The 18,854-nt window shown below is 40.7% G+C and overlaps 1 protein-coding gene across 7 annotated transcripts in view; it reads left to right on the top strand.

The window, feature by feature from the left end:
• Positions 1 to 18,854, top strand: part of Large1 (LARGE xylosyl- and glucuronyltransferase 1) — a 464,139-nt gene that overhangs the window by 133,907 nt on the left and 311,378 nt on the right. For 6 of the 7 annotated variants that reach the window (XM_075976475.1, XM_075976470.1, XM_075976476.1 and 3 more), the window contains one exon: positions 5,254 to 5,441. The exons of the other annotated variant lie outside the window; for it this stretch is intronic. In XM_075976475.1, coding sequence (XP_075832590.1) covers positions 5,336 to 5,441 — 106 coding nt within the window. In that variant the 5' untranslated portion in view covers positions 5,254 to 5,335. The remainder of the gene's footprint in view (positions 1 to 5,253; positions 5,442 to 18,854) is intronic. 7 annotated transcript variants of the gene reach the window in all.

Below are 18,854 nucleotides of genomic sequence, written 5' to 3'. Positions count from 1 at the left end.
ACCCTGAATGACCTTTACAATACGAGGAGCAGCTGGGTTTCAGTGTTTATTCTAGGCATACTGTATGTGCTTTTGGTTTGAAGACTATCTTAAGCAGGAGATGCTATGGCTGTAATGTGCAGAACATGTACACATGATTCAAGACCTAGTGTGAAGTAGTCTTTCTTGCAGGCAGAGAAGGAGAGAAAATTACCAAAACAAACTTTGCCGCTGACCTGCCCTGCACCTGACGGTGTCTGCAGGATATATCATTGCTAGAGGACCTGTTTCAGGAACTGTGTGCAGATTTTGTTTCCTATATTACAAACCTGGCTGCCAGACCACTGTTTAAAAAAAATACACATTTAAAGAATTCTAGACTAAGTACAGAATATGTACATTTTGTTATGTGTTCAGCAAGCATTAGACATTGCTGCCTGAGTCCACGAGTGTTGTACTGATGATAACTTTTATGTCAGTTTGACAGAAGATAAAATCATCTCAGGAGGAAACTACAATTGAGAAAATGCACTCATAGATTGTAGGTAAACCTGTATGGCATTTTCTTAGTATTTGATGCCGGAGGGCCACAATGGCTTGGGCCACATCTTGGCTGGTGGTGCTGGGTTCTATAAGAAAGTAGGCTGATCAAACCATAACAGTTCTGTAAGCAGCAGCCTTTCATGGCTTCTGCATCTGCTCCTGCCTACAGATTCCCAGCCCGTTTGAGTTCCTGTTCTTACTGTCTTCAATGATGAACAGCGTAAACAGAATAAACCCTTTCCTCTTCAACTTGCTTTTGTTTGTGGTGTTTCATCACAGCAAGAGAAACTCTAACTAGGACAAGTACACCAATGATGAAGCTGTTAGAATTTATGCTCAGGTGGAAATTAAAATTTACTGGGTATGACGGTTGATAGAAAAACATTTTTTCAGAGAATTTTGTCACTTTGGAATTTGATGAGAACTATGAAGGAAATGACCAGGGCATGGTGATAGACAAATTGGGGAGGGCTCCCTAGGTATAGAGTTATTAGCAAAGAGTTCTCTGATCTCAGCATCCAAGCACTAGATTGCATGGACGGGAGCAAGACAGTGGAGCAGAGGTCACGATGATTCAGATTTGTGGCATCAAGAATAGAGTGGCGGAGTTGATGAGGTGAGGTCCAGAGGTGAAAAGGGAAACATGCTGAGCAGAAGAGAACAGAAATGTCAGAGGAGGTTAGAGAAGTTTTTAGATGATCATGGACATGGCCAAGCATTTGGGATTCATTTAAAGAGCTGTTGAGAAACACTGAATAATTTTAGATGAAATTTGAATTAGGTGACTGATATAATAGGACTAAGTATAAGGTGGCGGTGACCATACCTCATGTGATGGCAGGAGAAAGTGGTAAAATCGGGATGTATTTGAAGCATGTGTTTAAAGTGAAAATGACAGGACTTAAGGATTATAGGGATTGGACAAGGTGAGAAAGATGAACATAGAATTAAGAGTGATCAAGTACCTAAGTAAATGGTGCTGACATTTGTTAGGAGGGAAAGGTCCAGGCAGCAGCAGGTGATGGGAAAGGAAGGGTTGGGTCCTAGACACAGGTGTATCTATTACTGTATATATGAATTTGAGGCTCAGTAGAGTGGCCAGGGCCAGAGAGACTGGTGTTCAGAAGTAGAAGGCAAAAGCCTCCAGATCAGCCTTACTTACTAGGATATTTTCACAGAGGCACCAAGGACTCAAAAGTCATTATCAGATTCTAGAAAGGATGAAAAACACTCCAGGACAGCATCTGATGCAGGGATAGCATGGTATAAGAGAAAGGCAAGACTTAGCCAGTCATTAGGACAGTGAACATTGGTACTGATTCTCTAATCATGACAGGTCCATATTCTTAAGATTTGGGGCCATTTTTTTCTTCTTAGATACTCTTTTCTTTTTTTACTTTCAGAGATGTTACCATGTCTTCCTATTAAGTAATTCTATACAGTCCACATATCTTGAACATACGATACGTCATTTCTTCTATGCTTCTTATGAAAAGCTGACCTCTAGTAGTGATGAGAGCTGACTGTCGTAGAGAATGAGTCCTTGTGATGGTCCAGGATCGTCGCTTGGAGGGGGTGCTTACAATTAGGGTACAACAAAAATCAACTTCCTGTATCTAGCCTGTAAATACTAACAGTGCTGAGGTATTTTGAATGACAAACAATATAATGTAACATTATAATAGATTTTTAAAATATTTTTAAATTATAAAAGGAATATGTGCTACTTGTATACCACTTAGAAAATACATAGTGATATATAGTGAAATTATCATGTCCTGTGCCCAGCAATTACTTTTACTATGAAAATTATTTTTCATGTGATTAAACATACATGTTTCATCATTTATTATGGATATTTTATTATATATTTATTATACTCAGAATATATTCTTGTACTTCAGATGGCTGCCTGGTTAGATAGATATTTGCCTTACTGTATCAAGTTTATTCCTTTGGAAGTATACTCATGATTGTGTTATCCTTGAAATTTGAATCAGGTTTTGTGATGTAAAATACCATAATTATCTGGGTCTTCTATTCGATTCCATAGGTCGACTTCTCTGTTTTTATGCCAATACCAAGCTGTTTACAATACTGTAGCTCTGTAATAGAGTTTGAAGTCAGGGATGGTAATGCCTCCAGAAGTTCCTTTATTGAATAAGATTGTTTTGGCTATCCTGGGTTTTTTGTTTATCCATATAAAGTTGATTATTGTTCTCTCAAGGTCTGTGAAGAATTTTGATGGGGATTGCATTGAATCTATAGATTGCTTTTCGTAGAATTGCCATTTTTTCTATGTTGATCCTCCAAGAGCATGGGAGATCCTTCTATTTTCTGGTGTCCTCTTCAATTTCTTTCTTCAAAGACTTAAAGTTCTTGTCAAAAAGATCTTTCACTTCCTTGGTCAGAGTTACCCCAAGATATTTTATGCTATTTGTGGCTATCGTGAAAGGTGAGGCTTCTCTGATTTCCCTCTCTGCTTCCTTTTTCCTTTGTGTGTAGGAGTTTTTGGAGTTGATCTTGTATCCTGCCACATTACTAAATGTGTTTATCAGCTGTAGGAGTTCTTTGGTAGAGGTTTTGGGGTCGCTTGTGTACACTATCATATCTGCAAATAGCGAAAGTTTAACGTCTTCCGTTCCAATTTGACTCCCCTTGATCCCTTATGTTGTCTTATTGCTATTGCAAGAACTTCAAGCACTATATTGAAGAGGTAAGGAGAGAGTGGACAGCCTTGTCATGTTCCTGATTTTAGTGGAATGGCTTTGAGTTTCTCTCCATTTAATTTGATGTTAGCTGTCGGCTTGCTGTATATAGCTTTTATTATATTTAGGCATGACCCTTGTATCCCTAATCTCTCCAAGACTTTTATCATAAGGGGGTGTTGAATTTTGTCAAATGCTTTTTCAGCATCTAATGAAATGATGCTGATGATGATATTTCTTTTTTCAGTTTATTTATATGATGGATTACATTGATAGATTTGTGTATGTTGAACCAGCCCTGCATCTCTGGGATGAATCCTACTTGATGATAATGGATAATTTTTACTTCATTGTGCCACCACTCACAGCTGTAAATTTTAATTCCCTTTCACAAGTTGGAAGTTTAGCTAGGTAGGATCTTGCCCTGAGGTCACCACTCCCTTTATTACATTTAGCATCAGGCTTTCTTAAAAACTTCTTTTCTGGTGTTTCTTTCTCAAACATTATGTATTTTTTTATTCTCTGCTTGCTTATTTTCATTATAGATTAGCATAAATCTGGCCACTAATAACCACAAAACAGTCAATACCAGGCAGTTTTGAAATCTTCTCTGCCAAAGCTATTAATCCCAAACTTTCAATTTAGCCTCAGGCACACTTTTGTTTGACAAGAACATAAAGCAGTCACATTCTTTGCTAGAATGTTATAAGAATGGGTCTCTAGGCCACAAACTAATACTAATATGCTCCTTCTGAGAAACCCCTTGAGCTGAGCTCCCACAGTTCAAATCACCCTCAGCAGCACTATCTTTCATGCTTCCATTAGCATGGCCCATTAAGGCCAGCTTAAAGTTTTCCTAAACCAGTCTCAAAGTCCACATTCCTCTAAAATAAGCATGGTCAGGCCTATCACAACAATACTTCCAACCCTGTACCAACTTCTGTCTTAGTCAGTGTCCCATTGCTGTGAAGGGATGCCATGAGCACAGCAACTCTTGGAAAGTATTTAATTGGAGCTGGTTTAGTCCACTATCATCATTGTGAGAAGCATGACTGTACACAGGCAGTCAAGTTGCCAGAGTGGTAGCTGAGAGTTCTACATGAGCTCTCTACGCTATCTTTGTTTTGTTTTTTTGTTTTTTCTCGAGACAGGGTTTCTTTGTAGCTTTGATACCTGTCCTGGAACTAGCTCTTGTAGACCAGGTTGGCCTCGAACTCACAGAGATCCGCCTGTCTCTGCCTCCTGATTAAAGGCTGGGATTAAAGGCCTGCACCAACACCACCCGGCAACCTTCTTTCTTTTCTTTTAACCCATTACTGCCATTTTGCTTTGGTTTAAAGATTATTTATTATAATGGTCCAAGCTGGTTAACTCTTGTTCATTATCATTGTTTCTATTTTTTTTATGAATCTACCAGAGTAGGGGGCTATGCAGACGATTCACAGTTGAGATATTTTTAGCTGCTCTGACCACAGTCCTGTTTCAACAGGCTATGTTGTGATCTAACCATGCCCTTGTTCTTTAGGTGTGTTCTTCATTCTGCTTCAGCTGCCTATCAGGGTGTTTTCTATTAGGAACACAAGAGCTGTCTGCCATGTTGACCATACATGGCTAAACTAACATTTTTTTCTTGCCTTAATCAATGGTCCATATAAATTTCTTGGGGATCATGTTCTTTAGTTGGTCACTCAGGACACTTTATTCTTTGATATCAGCTTAGGTTTTGATAGCATATCTGTTTAGTATTTTGTTTATAATATATGCTATCTAAATGCATGTGAGAGAGAGAAGGGGGAGGGAGGGAGAGAGAGATTCCTTGAAGACCTCATTATTTATTTAGGTGTCTGTTTTAAAAGACAAGACTATAGCATCATTTATCATCTCTTGAGATAGAAAGGTGAGAAGGAAGCCATGGCCCTGGGAATCTATATTTAGGATCTATGGGATATTTTTTTCTTTCATTTTGCCTGCGTCTGCTCATCATAATGGGATTCAGCTCTTCCTCTTCTATTTTTCCTTCCAGAAAGTATTATGAGGGATACTGAGGACTTCATGCTTTGGACAGAGACAAGGTGCTGAAATTAGAAATTGCCACTTCTGAGAGGATGCTGGGAATTTGCAGAGGGAGACGGAAATTTTTGGCTGCCTCTTTGACTCTGCTCTGTATCCCAGCCATCACCTGGATTTACTTATTTGCTGGGAGCTTTGAAGGTAAGAACAAAAGCCAAGTGAAAGGGAAGGTGGGGCAGGGGGGCGACGATCTGTTAGAGGCCTAGAAAGGTCCTGGAAGTCCTAGTGTTCCTTGGGTAAAATATTGGGTTAATATTGCCTGTCTTGAGAAATGACATCTGGCATATCTCCACAGGCAGTTGGAGCAAATCAGTAAGGCAAGGAGTTAAAGAAAAAACTAGACTAAAACTAAAATATAAGTTTTTGTAGTGGCAGGAAGTTGGAAGATAGATGTCCAAAGCCTGTTTGGTCACATGGTCCCTGTGTAAACACAGGGGAGAAAGTTGAACCTTGGTGAATGGCTTGGCTTTTCTGAAACCAGATACTTGATTCATTTGTTTGTTTACACCCTCAACATTTTCTTGCTTGTTGTCATCCTCAGTAATCCTAGTGCTGAAAATAAAAGATAATACATCTAGACATACACTGTTTCATGGGGGAGACAGACAGGTATATGTGTTATGGTGGAAAAGGCAGGGTCCTGGGGGAGAGTCTTGTAGGAACTGTCAGGCTGAGGCTGGGGATGAAAGATGATCCTTCACACTGACAAGAGAGCTTGGGGATGAGGCAAAGGAATTGCCTTCCCTGAACAAATAAACATGAATGACTATTGCTGCCACTCTCCAGAAATGAACAGGAAAGACAAACCTCACCATTTCTCCAGCCAGCAACTTTGAGTGTGTCTTGATTGTTGGTGATTGTGTCACTGCTTCAGGGAGGGAGGAAGGCAAGGGTGGTGTAGATGTGGAGACTTTTTATTTTAATTTGTCCCACACTTGAATTAGAAAAAGCATCTTACATGACAGACTGTCTCAACAAAATTATACTATGTATATGAATATTTCCTTTGTATGTAATTTTATTGACAGCTCAAGGCTACCTTTTAATTAGGTCCTCTGCTCCACATTTGGAGCTTGAGTTAGCAAGGCTGAATATAAATATGACAGAGCTATGCATTTGCTGAACAGAGGTGATTGCTTTTTATTTAAAGTTTTATTGTTATTGTTTTTAATTGTGTGTAGTTGTGTATATGTCTGCAAAAGTAGACCAGAAATGTTAGATCTGCTGGAATTGGAGTTACAGTCTGAGCTGCCTGATATGGGTGCTGGGAACTGATCTTGGGTCCTCTGGAAGAGTTATCATTTGTCTTTCACAATGGAGCCATTTGTGTCCATCCCAGAATGGAGGCGACAGGAACCCAGCGTCACACTCCTGTCATTGTTCCTTCCTCTTAGTCACATCCCTTGCCTCATGAGAGATTTCACGTCAACAGTTTAATAGATTAAATTGTGCTCTGGCAGTGAGGGACTCCTTTCTGCAGATGGTTCAGAGGGAAATTGGTGAGTTGATGTGATCCTGGCAAAGCTAGGAGTTAAGTTTTTCAACTGAGTCAATGTGAGAGATGCCCTGTGAAAGAGGCAGAGGCCCCCAGGGCTAACTCAGTTCCAGATGTGAAAATATGACTTGCATGGTGACTGTGCCTAAAGCCTCAACACTCTAGAGGCTGAGGCAGAGTGAGTTTTGCTTTTCAGCCTAGCATGGCTTAACATAATTACACCTTTACAAAATCAGACCTTACCACAAACCACAGCAGAGCAGAACGCAGCCCATCACAGTACGCCACATCAAAGCATAGTAAAGCATAGCATAGCAAACCAAATAGAAGAAAAATAATAATCAATGGGAAAGCAGGCTTTTGGCGATATAGGAAAACAGCTAGTAATATTAGCATAATAATCTAGAAGGAATGGAAGGGAGAGTTCGGATGCAGATGATCACGATAAGGTGTGTGTATGTGTATGCACATATACACATATGCATGAAATTTTCAAAAGAATTAGTAAAAGTATTTTTACAGTTAGCATAACAATTTAAGAAGGCAATGGTGATATTGACAATATAAACAACGGGCATTGTTGCCATTTCTGTGTGTCAGACATTGCAGACTGTTTTTTTAAACGGTGATTATAGCACAGTGAATGGCCCTGTTGTAAAGGTGGGAAGAACAGGATAAAAGTTTTGTTCACTTGCCCTAGTCCTCTAAGCCAGTCAGGATAGAGACCAGCTTAGATTTAAAAGCTTAAGATTTTTTTCCTGATACCATAGGGGGGCGGGGTATTGGATTTTGGCAAGGAATTGTACCAAATGCCACATAATCTTTATTTAGTAATGTTGTAAAATTAATTTTGTTTCAATTAAAAAATAATTTATTTTTGTTGGTTTTATACATGCATATAATTCATCATAGATACATTCATCCCTCCACCCTCCCTGACTGTCACTCATGCCCACCAACCCCCATATGCTCTTTCCAAGTCTCCATCCAACTTTAGTGTCTTTTGTTTCTGCTTAATAATGTATTGAGTTTAACTAGAGCTATCTTGAATATGGGTGCATTTCTCTCCATTGAGCATGAGTAACTCAGTGGAGGGAGCATCAGTGCCAACATTGAATTTTTACTTCTCTAAGTAGCTTTCATCTGCGGTTAGCAGCAGTCTGTAATTCCTTTATCTATGAGTGAATTTACTGAGTCAGTCTTGTGTGGACTCTCTATAAGCAGTTGTAGCTGTTATGAGTTTATAAGTGTCATGGGCATGTCATGCCCATAAGACTGTTGATCATGGCCCTTCTCTTTATTCTTTAGTTGTTATATTCTTTGCAATCCCTCCTCCATGACGTTTCCTGTGCCGTGTGTGGGTGTGGGTGGTAGTGGGGCGATGATATGTGTGTCCTATGTAATGCTGTCCACTCAACAGTCATTTTTTTTTCTCAGTACCTTTTCTACTCATGAGTCTGGGCTTTAACCGCTATTCAGTTGTGTTCTCGTATCCCTTTCTGACCAAGCTGATATTGTGGCTTGCAAGGTCTAACACTGGGGAAACATTCCTATAGAACTGTGATTCTTGTTCAGTGGTATAAATTAGTCTGAACAGATTTGGGGGTGTATTTATTAATGAAACGGTTTAATGCTCACCAACTTGATCAGTTCAAAAATCACCTAGGGGAGAAACTTCTTCACAAACCTCTGGTCTGTAAGGGAGTTCCTACACTGGTTTAATTTTGGTTGGATGACCCACTCTTCATGTGGGTGGCACCATTCTAAGACCTGGGATCCTGTAATGATGAAAAGGAGAAAGCAAGCTGAGTATGAGTGTTCATATTTTTCTGCTTGATGCCATGTAATGTGGCGAGCTGCCTTAAACTCCTGCCATCATGACTTTCCTGCTATAATGAAGCTAGTAAACTGAGCCGAGTTAAGCTCTTGGTTCTTTAGGTTGTTTTTGTCAAGTGGCCACAGCAACAAGAAAAGTAAGTAATACAAGTGGCTAATACAAGAAAGTTAAAGCCAGTCTAGGCTGAAAGAAGGGTTGGGTCAGGTTGCTCAGATGATGATTGTGTTCCTAGATCTTCCCCCATTTCCTTGGTTGTCTTTTCTGTATTGGCTTCTCTCTAGATAGTGTTTCCTACATGGAAGGTATTTGCAGCTTCATCTCATTCCTCTCTTCCTAATTCTAGAGCATTGCCTCTGAATAGATTATGTGTGTTTACTTGTCTGGAAATCACAACATAAGACACCGCCACTGTACTCAGAGGCTAGGGAGTAATTTGGCACTTTATAGTTGTTACCCTTGATCCCTGTAATACATATTTTTTTTCTGGGTGCAAGCTGGTAAGGAAAACATTCCCTAATGACAAAAAGGAGATCTAGTTTGTGGGGAGCTTGTAGCTGTGTTTATGATTTGGCATGAAGCATCAAAATACCTGGTTCAACGACAAGGATGTCCACTCTCTCCATACCTCTTCAATATAGTGCTTGAAGTTCTAGCAATAGCAATAAAACAACATAAGGGGATCAAGGGGATTCGTATTGGAAAGGAAGAACTTAAGCTTTCGTTATTTGCAGATGATATGATAGTGTACATTGGCAACCCCAAAAACTCCACCAAAGAACTTTTACAGCTGATAAACACATTTAGTAATGTGGCAGGATACAAGATCAACTCCAAAAAAATCAGTTGCCTTCCTAAACATTAAGGATAAGTAAGCAGAGAGGGAAATCAGAGAAGCCTCACCTTTCACAGTAGCCACAAATAGCATAAAATATCTTGGGGTAACTCTGACCAAGAAAGTGAAAGATCTATTTGACAAGAACTTTAAGTCTTTGAAGAAAGAAATTGAAGAGGATACCAGAAAATGGAAGGATCTCCCTTGCTCCTGGATTGGGAGGATCAACATAGTAAAAATGGCAATTCTACCAAAAGCAATCTATAGATTCAATGCAATCCCCATTAAAATCCCATCAAAATTCTTCACAGACCTTGAGAGAACAATAATCAACTTTATATGGAAAAACAAAAAACCCAGGATGGCCAAAACAATCTTATTCAATAAAGGATTGTCTGGGGGCATTACCATCCCTGACTTCAAACTCTATTACAGAGCTACAATATTGAAAACAGCTTGGTATTGGCATAAAAACAGAGAAGTCGATCAATGGAATCAAATAGAAGACCCTGACTTCAACCCACAAACCTATGAACAGCTGATTTTCGATAAAGGAGCTAAAAGTATACAGTGAAAAAAAGAGAGCATCTTCAACAAATTGTGCTGGCAAAACTGGATGTCAATCTGTAGAAGAATGAAAATAGATCCATATCTATCACCATGCACAAAACTCAAGTCCAAGTGGATTAAAGACCTCAATATCAGTCTGAACACACTGAACCGGATAGAAGAGGATGTGGGAAGTACTCTACAACACATGGGCACAGGAGACCACTTCTTACGTATAACCCAAGCAGCACAGACCTTAAGGACCTCATTGAATAAATGGGACCTCCTGAGACTGAGAAGCTTCTGTAAAGCAAAGGACACTGTCACTAAGACAAAAAGGCAACCTATTGACTGGGAGAAGATCTTCACCAACCCCACATCAGACAAAGGTCTGATCTCCAAAATATATAAAGAACTCAAGAAACTAAAACGTAAAAGGCTAATCAACCCAATTATAAAATGGGGCATTGAGCTGAACAGAGAATTCTCAACAGAAGAACTTCAAATGGCCAAAAGACACTTAAGGTCATGCTCAACGTCCTTAGCGATCAGGGAAATGCAAATCAAGACAACATTAAGATACCATCTTACACCTGTCAGAATGGCTAAAATAAAAAACACCAATGACCCAAAAACTCTACCAAAGAACTCCTACAGCTGATAAACACCTTTAGTAATGTGGCAGGATACAAGATCAACTCCAAAAAATCAGTGGCCTTCCTATACACTAAGGATAAGGAAACAGAGAGGGAAATTAGAGAAGCATCACCTTTCACGATAGCCACAAATAGCATAAAATATCTTGGGGTAACTCTGACCAAGGATGTGAAAGATCTATTTGACAAGAACTTTAAGTCTTTGAAGAAAGAAATTGAAGAGGACACCAGAAAATGGAAAGATCTTCCTTGCTCCTGGATTGGGAGGATCAACATAGTAAAAATGGCAATTCTACCAAAAGCAATCTATAGATTCAATGCAATCCCCATCAAAATCCCATCAAAATTCTCCACAGATCTGGAGAAGACAATAATCAACTTTATATGGAAAAACAAAAAACCAAGGATAGCCAAAACAATCTTATACAACAAAGGATCGTCTGGAGGCATTACCATCCCTGACTTCAAACTCTACTACAGAGCTACAGTATTGAAAACAGCTTGGTATTGGCATAAAAACAGAGAAGTCGACCAATGGAATCGAATAGAAGACCCTGACATTAACTCACAAACCTATGAACACCTGATTTTCGATAAAGGAGCTAAAAGTATACAATGGAAAAAAGAGAGCATCTTCAACAAATTGTGCTGGCAAAACTGGATGTCAACCTGTAGAAGAATGAAAATAGATCCATATCTATCACCATGCACAAAACTCAAGTCCAAATGGATTAAAGACCTCAATATCAGTTTGAACACAGTGAACCTGATAGAAGAGAAAGTGGGAAGTACTCTACAACACATGGGCACAGGAGACCACTTCTTACGTATAACCCCAGCAGCACAGACCTTAAGGACCTCATTGAATAAATGGGACCTCCTGAGACTGAGAAGCTTCTGTAAAGCAAAGGACACTGTCACTAAGACACAAAGGCAACCCACCAACTGGGAGAAGATCTTCACCAACCCCGCAACTGACAAAGGTCTGATCTCCAAAATATATAAAGAACTCAAGAAACTAGACCGTAAAAGGCTAATCAACCCAATTATAAAATGGGGCATTGAGCTGAACAGAGAATTCTTAACAGAAGAACTTCAAATGGCCAAAAGACACTTAAGGTCATGCTCAACGTCCTTAGCGATCAGGGAAATGCAAATCAAGACAACTTTAAGATACCATCTTACACCTGTCAGAATGGCTAAAATCAAAAATACCAATGATAGCCTTTGTTGGAGAGGTTGTGGAGAAAGGGGTACACTCATCCATTGCTGGTGGGAATGCAAACTTGTGCAACCACTTTGGAAGGCAGTATGGCGTTTTCTTTGGAAATTCGGGATCAACTTACCCCTGGACCCAGCAATACCACTCTTGGGAATATACCCAAGAGAGGCCTTATCATACAACAAAAGTATATGCTCTACAGTGTTCATAGCAGCATTGTTTGTGATAGCCAGAACCTGGAAACAACCTAGATGCCCTTCAATGGAAGAATGGATGAAGAAAGTATGGAATTTATACATATTAGAGTACTACTCAGCAATAAAAAACAAGGACTTCATGAATTTTGCATACAAATGGATGGAAATAGAAAACACTATCTTGAGTGAGGTAAGCCAGACCCAAAAAGAGGAACATGGGATGTACTCACTCATATTTGGTTTCTAGCCATAAACCAAGGACATTGAGCCTATAATTAGTGATCCTAGAGAAGCTAAATAAGGAGAACCCAAAGAAAAACATATAGGCATCCTCCTGAATATTAACCTTCAGCAAGCGATGAAAGGAGACAGAGGCAGAGACCCAAATTGGAGCACAGGACTGAAATCTCAAGGTCCAAATCAGGAGCAGAAGGAGAGAGAGCACGAGCATGGAACTCAGGACCGCGAGGGGTGCACCCACACACTGAGACAATGGGGATGTTCTATTGGGAACTCACCAAGGCCAGCTGGCCTGGGTCTGGAAAAGCCTGGGATAAAACCGGACTCTCTGAACATAGCGGACAATGAGGACTACTGAGAACTCAAGAACAATGGCAATGGGTTTCTGATCCTACTGCACGCACTGGCTTTGTGGGAGCCTAGGCAGGTTGGATGCTCAACTTACTAGACCTGGATGGAGGTGGGGGTTCCTTGGACTTCCCACAGGACAGGGAACCCTGATTGCTTTTCGGGCTGGGGGGAGACTTAATTGGGGGAGTGGGAGGGAAATGGGAGGCGGTGGCGGGGAAGAGACAGAAATCTTTAATAAATAAATTAAAAAAAAAAGAACAAAATAAATCCTATAAGTATTATATAACCTGAAAAAAAAAACACCAATGATAGCTTTGCTGGAGAGGTTGTGGAGAAAGGGGTACACTCATCCGTTGCTGGTGGAAATGCAAACTTGTGCAACCACTCTGGAAAGCAGTGTGGCGTTTTCTCAGGAAATTCAGGGTCAACCTACCCCTGGACCCAGCAATATACCCAAGAGATGCCCTATCATACAACAAAAGTATATGCTCAACTATGTTCATAGCCGCATTGTTTGTAATAGCCAGAACCTAGAAACAACCTAGATATCTTTCAATGGAAGAATGGATGAAGAAAGTATGGAATATATACATATTAGAGTACTACTCAGTAGTAAAAAACAAGAACTTCTTGAATTTTGCATACAAATGGATGGAAATAGAAAACACTATCCTGAGTGAGGTAAGCCAGACCCCAAAAGAGGAACATGGGATGTACTCACTCATATTTGGTTTCTAGCCATAAATAAAGGACATTGAGCCTATAATTTGCTATCCTAGAGAAGCTAAATAAGAAGGTGAACCCAAAGAGAAACATATAGGCATCCTCCTGCATATTAACCTTCATCAGGCGATGAAAGGAGACAGAGACAGAGACCCACATTGGAGCACCCGACTGAAATCTCAAGATCCAAATCAGGAGCAGAAGGAGAGAGAGCACGAGCAAGGAACTCAGGACCACGAGGGGTGCACCCACACACTGAGACAATGGGGATGTTCTATTGGGAACTCACCAAGGCCAGCTGGCCTGGGTCTGAAAAAGCATGGGATAAAACCGGACTCGCTGAACATAGTGGACAAGGAGGACTACTGAGAACTCAAGAACAATGCCAATGAGTTTTTGATCCTACTGCACGTACTGGCTTTGTGAGAGCCTAGGCAGTTTGGATGCTCATCTTACTAGACCTGGTTGGAGGTGGGTGGTCCTTGGACTTCCCACAGGGCAGGGAATCCTGATTGCTCTTAGGGCTGATGAGGGAGGGGGACTTAATTGGGGGAGGGGGAAGGAAATGGGAGGCAGTGGCGGGGAGGAGGCAGAAATCTTTAATAAATAAATAAATTTAAAAAAAAATACCAGGTTCAACCACATAACTGAAGGAATGCCTGGAGTCATCAATGTAATGATCTTACCAAACTGTTGAGAAAATTATGAGAAATGTGAGAATAAAGGCAATATTTAGAACAACATCCCCAGATTGGAGTGTGAATGCTATACCTGTCAGCATAGAATGTAAGAATAAACTCAAGTGTCTGAGTCACAAACTACATTGTTGAGTGCAAGGTGACATGAGCACAGGAGCAAAAATGTGTAGGCAGAATGGCAAAGTCACTTCCCAAGCACTAGTTGGCCCGTAGCATTTATTTATTTATTTATTTATTTATTTATTTATTTATTTATTTATTTATTTATTTATTTATTTATTTATTGTCTGTATACTGTAAGAATGGTCTAGAGATGAGTCAGCATGCTTAGCAAGACATTGGTGAACATCACTGCCAGCTCAAGTTGGTTACATAAGAAGTAGTAGGAAGAATTGGGATGTTTACCCTGGAGACACAGATGCTCAGCATGCACAAGATCAGCTTCAGCAAACATTCAGGGCTGTCACTGGCACATGAAATAAAAAGTTTCAATGGCCCCTGGTTTTGATCAGGGTTATGGCCAGAAGTTAGATGTTGAGTCCCTCATAATGAAGGTTGTTCTATGCGTGGCTGAAATGAGCTGTCCAGAAAGGGTATGAAATTCCCCAGGAAGAGATGTGGAAGCAGAAGTTTATTGTCCTGAGATATAGTGGTAATCATCTAGGATGACCTGCATGCCCTGACTCCAAGATCTATAGACTGCAGAGGAGGCTTTGTGACCACCAGGAGTCAAAAGTCATCTCTTTGTCACATACACTGTATGTTGCTGCAGATATGGTCCTCTCTCAATTGTTAATCATCACAGTGCTCCCTACACTCCACTGATTGACAGCTTTAAGGTTTTGACTTCTTCGTAGTTGGTGCCATAAATAACAGAGCATTGCTGCTTAAATTTGTGGAAGTATGATTCATGTTTTCAGTGGACTTTCTTATTTTTCAGCTCTGGTTAATTTCAGTGGGTCTGCTGAGAGCCAACCCAGAATCTGCCGAGCTGCCGATATTCTGGATGCTAAGGTTTGGCAGTCTGATTAGTTAGTTGATTACCTGTAGTGCCAACTATGAGACAACTAGAGCAGTGAGCAGAATCAGGCATTCCAGACTGTGAAGTCAGCTTAGGCAGGCATAGCTGACTCCTTGGAGCATGGTATTTCCCTTCTCTTAGCTTTAGTCTACTTAACGTGAAATAAAATTGTTAAAAGGAAGCCCAGTGGTTGGCATACTAAAATTCTACATACAACATAATACAAGCATATGATATTGGAAATCTGACATAACTGAATTGGATGCAACTAGAGTCTTCCCTAATTAGAAAGAGCTATAAATGGAAAGGGAGCTGCTTTTACAATCATATGCTTCTAAGGATGGAAACGGGATCAGTACATAAACTTTATGAAATCAAGATCTGACTCATAACAGTAAGAATGCCAGTTCTATACATTAGATCACCATGCATGGATTTCTTCATTGCTAGAGCCCTTTGAAGAGGGCCAAGGGAGCTCATTAGGAAGATGGTACCTGGGGGTGTTTTCTTTGATTATTTTAACCTTGAGTTCTTAATTCAACTTATTATTTCACACTGCTAATCATCATTTCATTCTCTACCCTGTGAGCAAGGGTCTCCAACCCTTGCCTCTTTTGTCTTATTCTTTGACCTAGTCACTCTTCCCTTCCCACTAATTCCCTCAGAAGATGTCACACCCTGACTTTGGCCCCTTGTTTCATGTTACCCTTTGTGTTTCTTTTTTCCTTCCCAAGAGTACTCAGAGCTACCCCAGGGCACCACTCTACTCTTATCTCCCTGGACTGCCTCCTGGTATCTTCCCATCTCTGTATGGCCACCCTGGACTCTCTTAGAACCTGGCCTGTGGTGTCATCTGTGGGTTCTGCTCCTTCCTCAGAGACACTTCTCAGTCCAGCTGACTAAGATCCTTGGATCTCAGCCTCAGTACAATCCATTACTGACTCTGCTTCCCCTTCTTACTCCTTGTTTTTTTGTTTTTTCTTTTTCTTTTTTTCCTTTTTCTCATCATGTGTTGTTATTGCTGACTTCTAGCACCTGTGATGGTATCAGGAGAAGAATTGGTATTCAATGTTGGTGTTCAAATGTCTGCTAAGTGAAGACATGAATGAATACATGTGCCCCCTCCCCTTCCCCATTCCCTGAGTGTGGCAGATCTCACCACCGTCTCCTGGATGAACTTCTGAGCCCTCACTGTGATTATAGTGCTTTGCTGTCTCTTCTCTTCCTCTGAAATGTACCATGTTTGCGTTCACTTGGGTTTTGCTGCCTCATTGACCTCCCTGGGAAAACTACTTTGTTTCCCCCAGTTTTTGAGACAGGGTTTCTCTGTAGCTTTGGAGCCTATCCTGGAAATAGCTTTTGTAGATCAGGCTAGCCTCCAAATCAGAGAACTCCAGAGTGCTGGGATTAAAGCTGTACACTACTACTGACCGGCACTATTTTGTTTCTTAAATTTCACTTTGTTCTTTCTGCCTTGTATGTAGTTCTTTGCCCTTAGATTTTTTCTAATACAACACCTTTTGTGCTCATGCTTTCTGCCATTTCTCCCCTATCCTATGTGGAGATGCTGTGACCAACATATAGCAAGTGACATTTGCTGCTCTTATATCTCTGCAATTGTGTGCCTGAGTTTCTTGTAGGAAAGGCCAACCCAATGTTAACTCTTTGAGTCTTTAATAATTGTTTTTTTTTTTTTTTTAATGAGAAGGGCTCTTTGTTCCACACATTTACTGCAGGGTTTTTGTTTGTTTGTTTGTTTGAGGCAAGGTCTCATGAACCTGAGGCCAACTAACAATTTGCCATGAGTTAGTGATGCCACTGAACTCCCGACCTTCCTCCCTGAATTAGAATGGATTTTGTGCATATTTCTTTGCCTGATGAGAGGGATAGGAGCTCCTAGTTATTGGTGCTGTGAACTTCTATTATGCTGAGACCCCAGGCCACAACTCTACAGCCTCTATTTCATTGTGGTGGTGATACTGACTCTTCGACTTGAGCACTTATGCATAGGTAACTTTCATTTGAATTTAGATCATTCTGTTACTTCTGCCCAGACCCATGTTTTCTTGTTGGCCTGGTTGGTTTTATTTGCAGTTGTAGTTTTGATTGTTGAGAGATTGGATGCTCAAAAAAGGAATCTCAAACTAGCTCAGAACTAAGAAATAGACAGTCATTTATTAAGGGGTAAAACTTACAAAATCAGGATTCTCTGCTTGAATGATGGATGAAGATGAGATCCAAAACAAACTGAACCAGCAAAATGGGGACCAGGGGGAGGAGAGAAGGGCTGGACGCACTTTGTCCAGGCAAATCGTCTATGAGGCCACTCTCCAGTAGGGGGATAATTACTAGCTGTAAACCTTCCTGCAGTATAGTTTTAATTTTCTGCACCCCAGGGGCAGGTATTCAGCTCTTGGTGAGTTGCCAAGATGTGGAGGAAGTATACTTTAAGTCATTTATCATGATGTTCACATCTGCTGCCTATGATAACCTGTAACCAGCTCAGTGCATATGCTTTTCTTGGCCATAGATGCAAGACAAGGGAGGATTGTGGGTATTGCTTGAAGGCATATGTCCCTATGTAACATGGGGGCCTGCTGCCTATGAAAACTTGTAACCAGCTCAGTGCATATGCTTCCGTTGGCCATAGATGCAAGACAAGGGAGGATTGTGGGTATTGCTTGAAGGCATATGTCTCTGTGTAACATGGGGGCCTGCTTGTCGGGGTTTCTGTCCTGCCCAGTTCCCACAGCCTGTAAGTCCCAAAGAAAATCACACAGAGGACTATATTAATGATAAACTGATCGGCCCATTCTCTTAAGCTTCTTATTAGCTCTTGTAGCTCATATTAACCCATTATTCTTATCTATGTTAGTCACATGGCTCAGTACCTTTTTCAGCAGGGTAGGCCACATCCTGCTTCTTTGGTGGTTTGGGCAGGACTGGAGGAATGGGCTTCTTCCTTCCTCGAATTCTCCTGTTCTCATTGCCCCGCCTCTTCTTTCTGTCTGGTTGACACGCCTATACTTCCTGCCTGGCCAATCAGCATTTATTTAAAACATGATTGACAGAATACAGACAATTCTCCCGCACCATTTCTAGAGCATGTAAAGTTCAGGTCTTTTATAACCAGTGTCGTGAGCAAGTGGAGGATATTAATTTCTGAGCTGATTTCAGCCTGCACTCATACTTTTCATTTCTCAAGCCTCTGTTGGGTGCTTCTTTTATTCTTATTGAAGCAAACGTCTCTCAACTGAATGTATTTGACAGTCATCCCATTGAATCTCAACAGAAAGGCAAAGGGTCGTGACATCTGATCTTGTTGCAGAGTTAGAATGAGAACTAGAGTTTTTAAGTTATAAAACATTGGCTGTGGGGCAGGGCAGTGTAGATGAGAGCTTGCTCAAGTGTGACTGATTGCCCAGACATGTTGAGTTAAGATGGTGCCTGTCCTGGCACTCACTCTTGTAGACCAGACTGGTCTCAAACTGACAGAGATCGGCCTACCTCTGCCTCCCGAGTGCTGAGATTAAAGTGTGTGCCACCATCGCTTGGCTTACTCTATATAATTCTTAAGGGCTCTCTTCAGAGCCCTTGAAAGTCTCAGTTGACATGTTTTACTTAGTGTGAGTCATGGCTGTTACTTACTCTTGAGTTCATGTATTCAGGCAATAATCACCACTGTCAGGGGATTGAAAAACGTCACCAAATTAGTATATTCATGCATAGGAAA

Source organism: Microtus pennsylvanicus, chromosome 6 (genome assembly GCF_037038515.1).
Source record: "Microtus pennsylvanicus isolate mMicPen1 chromosome 6, mMicPen1.hap1, whole genome shotgun sequence".
NCBI lineage: Eukaryota > Metazoa > Chordata > Mammalia > Rodentia > Cricetidae > Microtus > Microtus pennsylvanicus.
This window is presented reverse-complemented; position numbering and strand designations above follow the sequence as displayed.